Source organism: Cucurbita moschata, unplaced genomic scaffold (genome assembly GCF_002738365.1).
Source record: "Cucurbita moschata cultivar Rifu unplaced genomic scaffold, Cmos_1.0 Cmo_Scf00062, whole genome shotgun sequence".
NCBI classification, from domain to species: domain Eukaryota; kingdom Viridiplantae; phylum Streptophyta; class Magnoliopsida; order Cucurbitales; family Cucurbitaceae; genus Cucurbita; species Cucurbita moschata.
Genome location: NW_019268578.1, coordinates 320426 through 333363, shown reverse-complemented (window position 1 = coordinate 333363; position 12938 = coordinate 320426). Strand labels below are relative to the sequence as shown.

At 34.7% G+C, this 12938-nt stretch overlaps 2 protein-coding genes across 3 annotated transcripts in view; both read right to left on the bottom strand.

Annotated features, from left to right (window-relative positions):
* Positions 1-1276: 1276 nt before the first annotated feature.
* Positions 1277-7535, bottom strand: LOC111437051 (protein DETOXIFICATION 40-like). Of its 2 annotated transcripts, XM_023074881.1 has the most exons (7): positions 7193-7533; positions 5610-6241; positions 4213-4269; positions 3018-3256; positions 2827-2945; positions 1864-1950; positions 1277-1453 (listed from the first exon to the last, which is right to left on the bottom strand). In XM_023074881.1, exons 1-7 carry the CDS (start codon positions 7505-7507, stop codon positions 1382-1384), a joined length of 1521 nt encoding a protein of 506 aa, XP_022930649.1. In that variant the 5' UTR covers positions 7508-7533; the 3' UTR covers positions 1277-1381. The 2 variants fall into 2 exon arrangements, with proteins under 2 accessions (XP_022930649.1, XP_022930648.1); XM_023074880.1 differs by having other exon boundaries at positions 2827-3256; positions 7193-7535.
* Positions 7536-9488: 1953 nt separating this feature from the next.
* The window catches only part of LOC111437101 (aconitate hydratase, cytoplasmic), an 8566-nt gene continuing 5116 nt past the window's right edge, over positions 9489-12938 (bottom strand). Inside the window, exons 14-20 of the mRNA XM_023074935.1 lie at positions 12433-12551; positions 12154-12275; positions 11397-11495; positions 10835-11314; positions 10372-10470; positions 10036-10278; positions 9489-9895 (exon numbers count right to left, since the gene is read on the bottom strand). Coding sequence (XP_022930703.1) covers positions 9827-9895; positions 10036-10278; positions 10372-10470; positions 10835-11314; positions 11397-11495; positions 12154-12275; positions 12433-12551 — 1231 coding nt within the window. The 3' untranslated portion in view covers positions 9489-9826. The remainder of the gene's footprint in view (positions 9896-10035; positions 10279-10371; positions 10471-10834; positions 11315-11396; positions 11496-12153; positions 12276-12432; positions 12552-12938) is intronic.

Genomic DNA, 12938 nt, shown 5'->3' with positions numbered 1-12938 from the left:
TTTTCCTCCAAAATTAATGATAATATTTTTTTTTTTTAAATAAAAATTTAAAGTTTTTTTTTTTTTTTTTTAAATTTAAATGTACCAATTTAAAAATATTTATGAACTTTAAATTTTGTAGCACCATTCTGCGTTGCTCTACCTGCCCCACGCGGTAACGATTAATTTCTTATGGTGGGACCCACTTATTGACCCAAAATTGATTAAGTGAGGTATTAAATTAAACTTTTAATTAAAAATATGATTTTGGTCTCCTTAATTTAAAATTGATTTCATTGTACTTTACAATATCCCAATTTAATTCTCATGTTTTTCAATAATTATTTAATTTTCAAACGTAACTTCAAATTTAAATTATTAATATTATTTTTACTAAATTAACTTCAACTAGCAAACAAAAATGGCTTTTTAATAATAAAAATACTTTTTAAAAAAAATCAACTCTTTAATTACCAACACGGACGAAAATAAAGAAATAATTAAAACAATAAATAGGCACCAACTTTTCGTCTCTTTCACACACAACCTCCTCCCACGTGAATCATTTTTTCACCTAAACAATCAGGTCTACCGCTAGCAGATGTGTCTGCTAGAGGAAGGTTTCCACACCCTTATAAATGATGATTTGTTCTCCTCTCCAACCAATGTGGGACATCACATCCCTTTGGGGCCCAACATCCTTACTGGAACACCTCCTCGTGTCTACCCCCCTTCGAGGAACAGCGAGAAGGCTGACACATCGTATCGATGTGGGACCACCCCCAAATCCACCTCCCTTTGGGGGACCGCCCCCAAATCCACATCCCTTTGGGGCCCAGCATCCTTACTGGAACACCTCTTCGTGTCTACCCCGCCTTCAAGAAACAGCGAGAAGGCTGGCACATCGTATCGATGTGGGACCACCCCCAAATCCACCTCCCTTTAGGGCCAGCATCCTTATTGGCACACCTCCTCGTGTCTACCCCTCTTTGGGGAACAGCGAGAAGGCTGGCACATCGTCCGGTGTCTGACTCTGATACCATTTGTAACGACTCAAATCCACCGCTAGCAGATATTGTCCTCTTTGGGCTTTCCCTTTCAGACTTCTCCTCAAGGACGCGTCTACTAGGAGAAGGTTTCCACACCTTTATAAATAGTGATTTGTTCTCGTCCCCAACCAATGTGGAATATCACATTATATTAATAATGTTATCGTACCATAATATAAATTGCAAATAAAAATGACTCAATAATTATTAAATAATAAAAAAATTATTACGAGATTTTAGATTATAAATTTCTATGAAAATAATTTTTGTTTCCTTAAAATTAGGGTTAAATAATGCACAGTAATTATTGAATTCAATAATTAAAGTGGTTGAACAAAAGTAACTTTAATTCTTCAACTCTTATCCTTTGGAAGGCTGTTGCTTGTGTCATTCCATTTGTTTAATCTTTTCACTGCTTCCTCTACCTGCAATCCCAATTGTTATTCTATTTTTAATACTTAAAAAGACTAAATAAAAATAAATTTAAAACTCGGAGCAAAAATATAAGATCAAATGAAAATTATACGACCAAAAGAGTATTTTTGTGAGATCTCACCTCGGTTGGTGAAAAATGAAAGAAACATTCATTATAAAGGTGTGGAAACTTTTTGTTAGTAGACATGTTTTAAAAATATCTGGTAGCGGTGGACTTTGACTATTACAACTAGTCAATGAAAAGTATGATGCACTGATTGATTGGAGTAAGGCTTGATTGTCTCTCCATAATAGACGTTTTTTTAAATCGTGAAGCGCGTAACGAAATGCTAGTAGTGGACTTGGATTTAAGCGGAAATGAATGAAATAAGAGAAAATATGCTTAGAAAAATAATGTTACCTCTTTATTCCAATCGGCTCGAAGGGTCACCCATACTAAAATGCACGTTTGCATCGCCGTGCCACTAAGCATCCCTAGCCATATGCCCTACACATGAAACAAAAAAAAAAATTATTTTATTTTTATTTAACGTTTTTTTTTTCTCCGACCACTCATAAAAATAATTTGGAAGGTAATTTTCTAAAATATATTAAAATTAAATTAGAAATCTTATAAACTAACATTTTACTTTTATTAAAAAAAAATTGAATAAATTATTCAACAACTCGAACCAACCGTACCAAAAAAAAAATTATGGTTGGATTGAGTTGGGTTAGAATCATTATTTAATAAACGTTGTCTTTGGTAAAAATGTTTACGACTCGAACAATTGAGATGAACCTAAAATTGTCCAACCCAACTCGACTCGACCTTGTTAAAGTGGATTTCTGCCCAGTGCTCTGAATGTCAAAGTGGACAATATCGTACTATTGTGGAAAGTCGTATTCGTTTAATATGGTATCAGAGTATGCCCTAAACTTAGTCATGTCAATAGAATTTTCAAATGTCGAACAAAGAACTTCAAAAGAAAAAGGAGTTGAGCCTCCCACCTCGAAGGTATAGTACAAAATAACTAAGACTCCAAAAGAAAAAAAAGAGTCGAGTCTTGATTAAGGGGAGAGCCTCCCGCCTCAAAGGCATAGTAAAAAATGACTAAGACTCCAAAAGAAAAAATGAGTCGAGCTTCGATTAAGGGGAGGCGTACTTTGTTCGAAGGGAGGTGTTGAATGAAAGTCTCACATCAGCTGATTTAGAGAATGATCATGAGTTTATATCGAAAGAATACTCTTTCCATTAGTATGAGGTCTTTCGGGGAAGCCTAAAGTAAAGCCATGAGAGCTTAGGCTCACAGTAGGCAATATCATACCATTATGGAGAGTCGTATTGTCTAACAGACCCGACCCAACACAGGAACAACCGTACCTTAGCTCCAAGTTGAAAGTGGAAACCGAGGAGAACTCCGAAGGGCAAGCCAACAAAGTAATAGCAGCACACATTGACCAAAGCAACAAAAGATTGCCACCCACATCCCACAGCCACGCCTGCATTTCTTTTATTAACACCATAATAATAATAATAATAATAATAATTTATTATAATAATAATAATAATACCAGATAAAACAGGCTGGATTCCGTTGAGGAGGAGAGTGACGGCCAGGAAAGGGCAAAGGTCAGATACGGCGGCGGCGACGGTGGCGCCGTCGGTGAAGAGATAGCTAATGACGTTGCGGAATGAAAGGACGGCGGAGGCGACGAGTATAGAAATGAGGGAGGAAATGGCTACCACCACCACCACTGAAAAGGCTGCGGATTTGGGATGCCCATGTCCTAGTTCATTGCCCACTCTCACGCTACCAAATCCAAACCATACAAAAATTAAGTATTTAAGAAAAAAAAATTTTTAAAAAACATGCTTTTTTTTCAAGGATGAACACGACTCTTCACACTCATATCATATTGTCCACTTCGAACATAAGCTCTCATAGTTTTACTTTAGACTTTCAAAAATGCTTGATGTCAATGGAGAAAGTATTCCTTGATTATAAACACATTATCATTCCCTAAATTACCCGACATTCATCCAACAACTTGTTTATTTTTTCGGTTTTTAACGTCCAAATTTTTTAGCTTTTAAAATTTTACTCAACTGTTTAATTTTTTAAAAATAATTGTCGAGTATATTACGATGCGACCCGTTTTCATTTCGAGCTTAATTTTTAGTTTTTTAGCTTCAAAATTAAATTTTAAATACTAGTTCAACATTTTTTTATAAATATTTTTAAAACTAAAAACATAGTTTTATCACCTATTTATTTATTTATTTATTTTAAATTGTCAAAATTTGGGTTGAATTTTAAAAATATTATTAAAAAGTAAATATACAAAATCACATAATCTAGTAATGTTGATAAAAATAACTTAAAAAAATTAAATAATCATCTGGCCAGAGTAACATTATTTTTATTTTTTAAATTTGACTAAAAAATTAAATAATTTTTAATAAAAGTGAAAATTATGTGAGGAAACAAACCCAATTAAAAAAAAAAACGTGGCCATTAAATTTAAAATTCGATCTAAAAAATTTATTTAAGAAGCAAACCAATATTTATAACTAAAAATCAAATTTAATTTCTTAAATTATATCTCATCATACAAAATAGTTATTTTTCATTATATTTGGGTTTAATTTCTTTTAATATTATTTTTGTTTTCTAAAAAAAAGTATTATAAATTAATAAGTTTTGATATTAAAATTGTTAAAATATATATATTTATATTATTGGGAAGAAAGAGAAAGAAACAATACCTAGCAGCTGCATTGAAGCCAACAGAAATCATGAATGCCAATCCGTTAATGGTCATACTGCAAATAAATAAATAATAAATAATAAATAAATAAAACTTCAAATTCAGAATTATCCCTTTTTTTTTTTTTTTAATATAATTTTAAATTTTAAATATTAGTGTCAAAAATTAGGTAAGGGAACACACCAAACATTGCCTTACAAAAACAATCAATGAATCAAGTTTCCACATACCCTACTCACTTTTGTCGGTGTCGAGTAATGACAACGAGCACGTTTTTATCTACTTCAATTATAAATTTAGTTTCTATACTTTTGATAACTTTAAAATATAATTCTTATTTTTCTAAATCTTAGAATTAGTAGGAGAATTTTATAAAATTATGGCTTTTAAAACATTGGATTTAAAAAATAAAAATAAAAAGTTAAAAATTAAAAAGGATTTTTTTTATCCCTAACTCATCCATCGAAAAATGAGACGTTTGTGCCTGTTTGACGACTTGAAAAAAGAAATGAGAATTTATGTTTATAAGGGCGTGAAAAAATCTTCTAATAGACGTGTTTTAAAACGTTGAGGGAAGCTCAAAAAGGACAATATCTGGTCGCAGTGGGCTTGAGTTATTACAAATGACATTAAAGCGAGAATATACCAACTTGGAGGTTAAGCTCCAAAATGGTGGACACGAGGCGATTTGCTAGCAAGGATGTTGGGCCCTGGTTGGCCCGAAAAATGAGACGTTTGTGCCCCGTTTGGCAACTTGAAAAAATAATGAGAATTTATGTTTATAAGGGTGTGGAAAATTCCCCTTGAAATGTGTTTTAAAACCTCGAGGAAAAAAAAATCGAAAGAGGACAATATGTGCTAGCAGCAAAGACCTAGACACTGAGTGGACTTGGACTATTAGAAATGGTAACTTAACAAGACATCAGGCAATGTGCCAACTTAGAGGATAAACCCTAAAGGGGGTAGACTCGAGGTTGTTTGCGAGCAAGGACGCTTGCTCCGAAAGAGAGTGGATTGGGGGGTTCCACATCAACTGGATAAGGTAACAAGTGCCAACGAAAATGCTGGGTTACGAAGGGGGTAGATTATGAGATCCCACATCAGGAGAGGAAAACGAAACATTATTTAGAAGTATGTGGAAAACCTCATAGCAGACGTGTTTTAAAACCTTGAACCGAAGTCCAAAATGGAAAGGCATACGTGGGTTTGGATTATTAAACTTAAATACAAAATCGAATCAATCTGTTAGCGGTGAATTTGGACTATTACAACCTTAAATACAAAATTAAATTAATTTAGTCTCGAAATTTCGAGTAATTTCAAACCTTTTTAAAAAATTCAGGAACGAAACAAGAACGACGAAGAAGGAAGAAAGGAAAGAGAAAAGATTAGTACCAGATGGAGAGGGAATCAAGAGCCAACTCAGGATTATCAAGCAACCCAGCAACCAAAACCAGAATCTGAAAGTACCAAGTTTCCAAGCACAGCATAATCGCCGACGCCGCCGACAATTTAAAGAATTCCGGCAGCCCCTTAAACGCCGCCCAACTCAACCCTCTCCAACTCTCCTTAAACCTCTCACTCTTCACAATATACACAACCTGCGCCGTTACAATGATCCACCACGACAGGCTGAGCACCGACGACGCCCCAAACAACCCAAACCCCAGCTTATACGCCGCCGCCCAACTCAGCACCAAATGCACCACCAGCGTCGCCGCCGATATGTAGGCGCTGGGAAGCACCACGCTCTGGGACTGAAGAAACTTCTGGATGGGGAAGTTAACAGCGTAGGCGAAGATTTGAGGGATGAGACCGTACACGAAAACGGCCGCCGACGAAGCAATTTCCGGCGACTCGCCGAGGAGCAGCAAGAGGGGTTTGGAGAAGACGTAGAGAAGAGCTAAGAGACAGGCGACTAAGGTTAGCAAAATTGAGGATCTTTGTAAGTAAATTCCTAACATTTCGTATTTTCCGGCGCCGTAAGCTTGGCCGCACAGCGTCTCCACGGCGCTCCCCATTCCCAACTGTTACATCAAATTATCATATAACAAATTCAAAATTAATATTTCAAATTATCATATAAACTTTTAAATTTATATTAAATAATTCGTTTAAGTTTTATTTTTTAATTTTTCATTATTGTTTTTAAAATTCACGAAATTAATAGGCCTATTTGACAAAAAAAAAAATAATAATAATAATAATAATTTTGTATATAATATCAAATAATTTTTAATTTTTTTTTAATATGTGATAGATATTAAAAATTCTAATAAAAAAAATAAAAAAACTTCGTTCAAATTTTATATTAAGTATAAAATTGAAATATAAAAAAATTAATATCAAAAGGCTAATTTAGGAAAGGATCATGGGTTTATAATAAAAAATTACACTCTTCATTGCTACGAGTCCTTTTGGAGAGCCCAAAACAAAGCCATAAGAACTTATGTTCAATATCATACTGGAGAGTCGTGTTCGAGTCGTGTTCGTCTAACATGGTATCAGAGCCATGATTCTACATCTTATGATTACAAAATTGAATTTTTTTTTTATAAATATTTTTAAACATTTTAAAATTTAAAGTTGAGAAGCATATTCATAAAATTGAAAATTTTAAAACTTTTTACCTATTTTAAAGTTTAGAAGCATATTTAAAGTTTTTTTTTTTTTTAAAGAATTAATATATAATAAGATAATTTTTAAAAAATTTTAAAACTTTTTAAATATTTTGAAGTTTAGAAGTAGGAAATTGAAGTTTAAAAGAAATTAATATATAATATACCATCGACATATTATTGGCATAAAATTAAAAAAATTTAAAGCATATTAATTACAAAATTAAAATTTTAAAAATTAAATAAGTTATAAGCATAAATTAAAATTTGAAATTATATAACAAAAAAAAGAATTAAATTTGAAATTTAATGTTTTATTAATTGGAAATAAAAGGGTTTTAAGTGAAATTAAAAACATACCAAGAGACCGTAAGCAAAAGTTTGAACGCCGCTGTTGCCGAGAGAAGCGGCGGCGAGTTCGGCGTTGCCGAGGTGGCCGGAGAAGATGCGGGTGGACATGGACATGAAGTTGTTGATCATGTACACGAACACCGCCGGCGCCGCCAGATAACCCAACAGCTTCAGCTCGATCCAAGCCGCCAGCCGGATTCGAACCACGAAGGGCAACTCTGTGTCCGATAATATCTTCTCCAGCTCGCCGCTTGGCCCATGCTTCTTCGCCGCCGGCTGCACCAATGGCTCCTCAATATCTCTATTCTCATACCCATATTCCATCCTCTCTCTCTCTCTCTCTCTCTCTCTCTCTCTCTCAGCCCTTTAATTTATAAGTCTTTTTATGACGTCATTAATATTTTTAATTTTATTTTTGTGGTGCTTCTTTTGTATTGGACAAACTAATTAAAAGCTGTAGTTTATGGTATCATTTGCATGTAACTTTTTAAATAATATACACCCAGGATAAGATCAGAAGACAACGGGATGGGACACGTTACTACTTCAAATTATTGGTTCTCATGTTAACCTTCTATCTAAAATTCGCCAACATATAAATATTATTTTGAGATTTCATGTCGGTTGGAAAGTAGAAAGAAACAGTGTCTTCATAACGGTGTGTAAATCTATTTTTAACATACGCATTTTAAAATCGTGAGGCTGATGGTGATAAGTGAACAATATCTATTAGTGGTGAGGTTTAAGCTGTTATAAATAGTATTTGATTGGGCAGTGTCATTGAAGACACTGAGCTCCAAAAGGGTGAATTGTGAGATATCGGTTGGCGAGGGGAATGAAGTATTCCTTAGAAACGGTATAGAAATCTCTTCCTAACATGTGTGTTTTGAAATCGTGAGGCTGATGGTGATGCGTAACGGGCTAAAATGGGCAATATCGACTAACGGGGGGCTAAAAATTGAATTTTTTTTTTCTCGATGTAATCATATTATGACCACTTCTTCAAATATATATATTTTTCGAAAAATACAAAATTTGAATAATTACTACGTCATTCTCACCATCAATTAAAGAGATGTGAGGCCCACTAATATTAGGAAATTATAAACAAAAATATATTTTTTGTGGATCTGAGTTAACATTTCTTTTATCTTTTTAATATTTATTGGAAATATTATTTACTGGTTAGTTGGTATTTCAGATAAAAATAAAAAATAAAAGGGATTTCCATGTATTTAATAATTAAAGGAGCACAAGTCCGTATTTATTTGTCCAAAATTCTTCAATTAATTAACAATAAATAATTGTTTAATTGTATTTAAATATATGAAATGAATTATCGTTTGGCATTGCTGATTGTAGCTATAGTAATTTAATTTATATTATGCTTGTTAAATATAAGGATCCTAATGCTAAAGTACAAATAGAAGGGAGCAAAAATGAAGTGGACATGCCGTCCTTTGTAACCAAAAGGGTAACTTTTCAGCTCAATAATTGAGTACTAAATTACTCGCCAAATTTGTCACATCACGTGATGCACATTCACCACTACACAAAATAAAATCTTAAGTGATTTGCATTAAGTGATTTGCATCCCACCCAATGTTGGTGGTAGGTAGGAATACCCTCTCTTTGAAAGTTGAATTAAATAAAATGTTGAATGACGAGAACAAAATATCCTTTGTAAGGGTGTGAAGTATACGCGTTTCAAAACCTCGAGGGGAAACCCAAAGGGACAATATTTGCTATCGATGGATTTAGACTGTTACATGATCTCTTTTATTCCGGTCTCTAAACTTTCAGAAGCCTTTAGTCTTGTGGTTGTGTTTAATCAAGAGCAGACTTGTACCTAATTAAGAGCACCTAATTCGCAAGCTGTGGTCAGATGGATAGGACTTGTGTCTAATCAAGAGCACCCAATTTTCAAATTGATGTCAACTATATGCACCCAATTCTCAAATTGTGACCGTGCTTAATCGAGAGCATCCGATTCTCAAACTGTGGTCGCACTTAAATCAGGAACACCCAATTTTCTGATGGTCAGGTATGTACACACAATTCACGGTAGTGCTTAATCAAAAGAGCACCCAATTTTATCGTTGTATGCATCCAACTCTCAAATCATGTTCATGCCGAATCAAAAGCACCCAAAAGCACCCAATTCTTAAACTGGGCTCTTCCCGATTCTCAAACTGGGCTCTTTCCGATTCCTTTGTTGGTGAAGAACCTCAAAGATTTATTTTCCTCCCCTTCTGAACTTTAAATCAATAAATAATATCATTCTTTCAGACTCGAGGGAATTTAATAGTTCATCAAATTATGTTTAACCTTCATTTTTATCATCAACCCTAACAATGTGGATCTAACCATCCATCTTGATTTCTGCGGCGTAGTTAACCCACGCAATAATTAAAAGAGTGGAAACTGGCAGGTGAAAGTATTTGTTACAATTGGAATAAATACAACAACCTCAACAGTTCTTGACAGGCAAACCCTGCCTGCTTGCATCGCTCTCTATTCAAAAAAATTGAGTCCCACCAGGGATTTTCTTTTCACTTATTGATGAAAATGGGGAATAAAAAAACAGGGCGAGTTCACGACAAAGCCCCATGCTGCTGCTTAATCAGAGACTCCTGAAGTTGCTCATTGCTTAATGAGATTCCGAATGACGTATGGAAGGATACCTCCATTGTTGAAATAGGCAAGCTCCACCTGCAGAGGAATCGAAATCAGAGGAAAATTCGACGCTGTGGATTATGATATGCGCCTCTCAAGAGATCGTGAATGAAAAAGCATTCAAAGCCAAATCCAATGATTGGGGATTGGGGGGAAGGAAAAGAATGAGGAATTACCTCAGTGTCGAAACGAACAGTGCAAGTGAAAGATTTTCCAGAATCAGTGGTGACAGTCACGTCTTGGCCAGGCCTTATCTTACTGATGTCGTCCGGGAGGTCAATCGTGTAACGCTCGTGTCCAGTCAATCCGAGTGAGTCAGCATCCTCACCAGACTTGAAACAAAGTGGGATGATACCCATTCCCACCAAGTTACTACGATGAATTCTCTCAAAGCTTTTGGCAATAACTGCTTTAACTCCCTGATGCCAATAAATACAGAAGATGCTTAGTCCAGGTTTGAATAAAAAAAAAAAACTCTGAAGAATCCATCTTTATGGGTTTCAAACACTTACCAACAACATTGGACCCTTGGCCGCCCAATCCCGAGAGCTTCCACTTCCATACTCTGCCCCGGCCAGTACAATGGTGTCTTGACCAGCCGACTTGTATTTCTAAAACATAAAACAGATTGCAAGAACTGAGTCATCATTTTAAACAAATATATACAAAAGGTTCCTGAAATAATTATTACATTTCAGGATCATTTAATATCACAATATAAGCAAAATGCCTCTAATTTTTACATGGAATGTTTCTAAACAACCAGTCCTATTCTTCGTTAGATAATAAAAGCAGATTCAAGGATCCATCGTCTAGTTTTCACACGTTTCTTCACTACAAGTGTCTAGGTTTCAAGCTAGAGTCGCATCGAGCACAGGCAAAGAAAATAAAACAGGAAAATATTGGGGAAAAGCATGCATATAAACTACTTTCTTTTATAAAACAGTATGCATATAAGAGAACTAAAATACTCACCTCTGCTGCTTCAAAGACAGAAAGTTTCTCTCCAGTGGGAACATGAACCGTCTTCGGGCCCACTTCACCATTTAAAAGCTTGTTCACAAGACGGATATTGGCAAATGTACCCCTTGCCATCACCTCATCATTACCACGCCTACTTCCATAAGAATTGAAATCCTTGCGATCCACTCCACGCTCAAGAAGGTATTTTGCTGCAGGGCTGTCTTTGTGGATGCTTCCTGCAGGGGAAATGTGATCCGTAGTGATACTGTCTCCAAAATTCAATAGGCAGTAAGCATCCTTAACACCATGTGCTCCTGGAGGGTCCATGGTCATATTCTTGAAGTAGGGTGGTTCATGAATATAGGTGGAATTGGGGTCCCATGAGTACAGGGTGCCAGAAGGAACTGAAAGTTGGTTCCACATTGGGTTTCCTTTTGTAATAGATTCATAAGTGCTTTTGAACATGTCAGGCAATACACTGGATTGAACAACCTAATACAAAAATTTCAAACACGTTAAATCCATTATTCCTTTTAAAATGTATACAATTTACTTCAACGAAAAAACTACCTACCTCAGCTATTTCTTCTGTAGACGGCCAGATATCTCTGAAATAGACATCCTTTCCATCCTTTCCTTTTCCAATTGGCTCCTTCTCAAAGTCGATATCAACCTGGAAAACGTTTTTTACACCAGTTAACTCAATAGATTTATACCGAATGTTAGAGGGTGACAGACCTAAAAAATAAAAATTTTAAGTGCTTATATTCTTAATATAAAAAAAAAAAATGTATATTTTCTAACATTTAGAGTTGAAAATTTCCCATCAAAGGCATAGGACATCACCCAAATCAGGCCAAGGGAGGCAATAGAACACCATTGATTTGGAACTGATAAAACAGTAGTACCATATTTTAATTAGAAAACGATCTACAGTTGTTACGTTACAAATTAAAGAAGCAAAAAACGTTCTCATGACCAACAAAATCCCTTTTCAAATTTTAAGAAATTCCTCAAATTCCTATCTGTAAACCAACAAAGAGCTTTACAAGCAATGCACCAGATAAGCTGTGGATGTACCACCAAGAGTAAAAGGCACGCCTTCCTATTTTTTCAACCAAAATCCCCGAACCTTAAACTACAAAAGAGTTAAAAACTACAAACAGGTTAGGGCAAGAAAGTATTGATTATTTTCCATACCACTACCTCTCTAAAATCCACCTTAAAACTTAATTTGACTAAAGGAACCAAAACAGTACGTTTACATTTTATCCTTCCACAGCCCAAAATTAACCCAAAGAAAAAATAAATATATAACAGCCAGTGCATACCGTGCCAGCTAAGGCATAAGCCACCACCAAAGGAGGTGAAGCAAGGTAGTTTGCTCTGGTCAGTGGATGAACACGACCCTCAAAATTCCGGTTCCCAGAGAGCACAGCAGCTGCAACAATATCTGCATTACAAAGTACTTACAAAATTAGAATTATCAAGGTGAAAAAGAAACAGTAAACTTGCTCAATCGTATTTAACACGTAAAGCCAGCCCATTTTGTAAAGCAATCACATTCCCCGTTTACAAGATCTTATCAGCTCATCTTATTCGAAAATTACCGTTGTCAGATATAGCAGCAGATACTGATTCATCCAAATCCCCAGAATTCCCAATACAGGTTGTACAACCATAGCCAACTATATGGAAGCCCTGCTGATTAAAATAAGGCTGCAGTCCACTGCATCAGTCAAATGTAGAATTATTATTTTTCATGTTTTTAAGTAACAAAGGCAAGGTAATTTTTTTAGATAAGACAACCAATGAATTCATCCTTGTTAAATAAAAGAAGCTAAAAGATCATTCGGTAGTATTCCGATTCCCATTACTCTTTTTTATTTTCTTAAAAATGTTTTTTCGTTGATATCTGAGAAGGCTAGCATCCCTGTTTTTTCTTCTCTTTACTTTTGTTTTACAGCACGTCCATTTTCAAAACGGATTCTTTTTTTCTTATTTCCAATTATTTAAATCAATACAAGTGATCTTCTTAATCATTCTTCTGTAAATATACAAAAAAAAAAAAAAAAAAAAAAAAAAAAAAAAAAAAAAAAAAAAAAAAAAAAAAAAA

Bases quoted from the DNA above. Each gene is read 5' to 3' on its own strand.
- LOC111437051 (XM_023074880.1), bottom strand. From the start codon at position 7,507: ATGGAATATGGGTATGAGAATAGAGATATTGAGGAGCCATTGGTGCAG. The intron at 3,257-4,212 runs GTATTGTTTCTT...TGGATTTGGTAG, and splicing joins GGCTTCAATGCAGCTGCTAG to CGTGAGAGTGGGCAATGAAC. The intron at 1,951-2,826 runs GTACGGTTGTTC...TTTCATGTGTAG, and splicing joins ACTTTCAACTTGGAGCTAAG to GGCATATGGCTAGGGATGCT.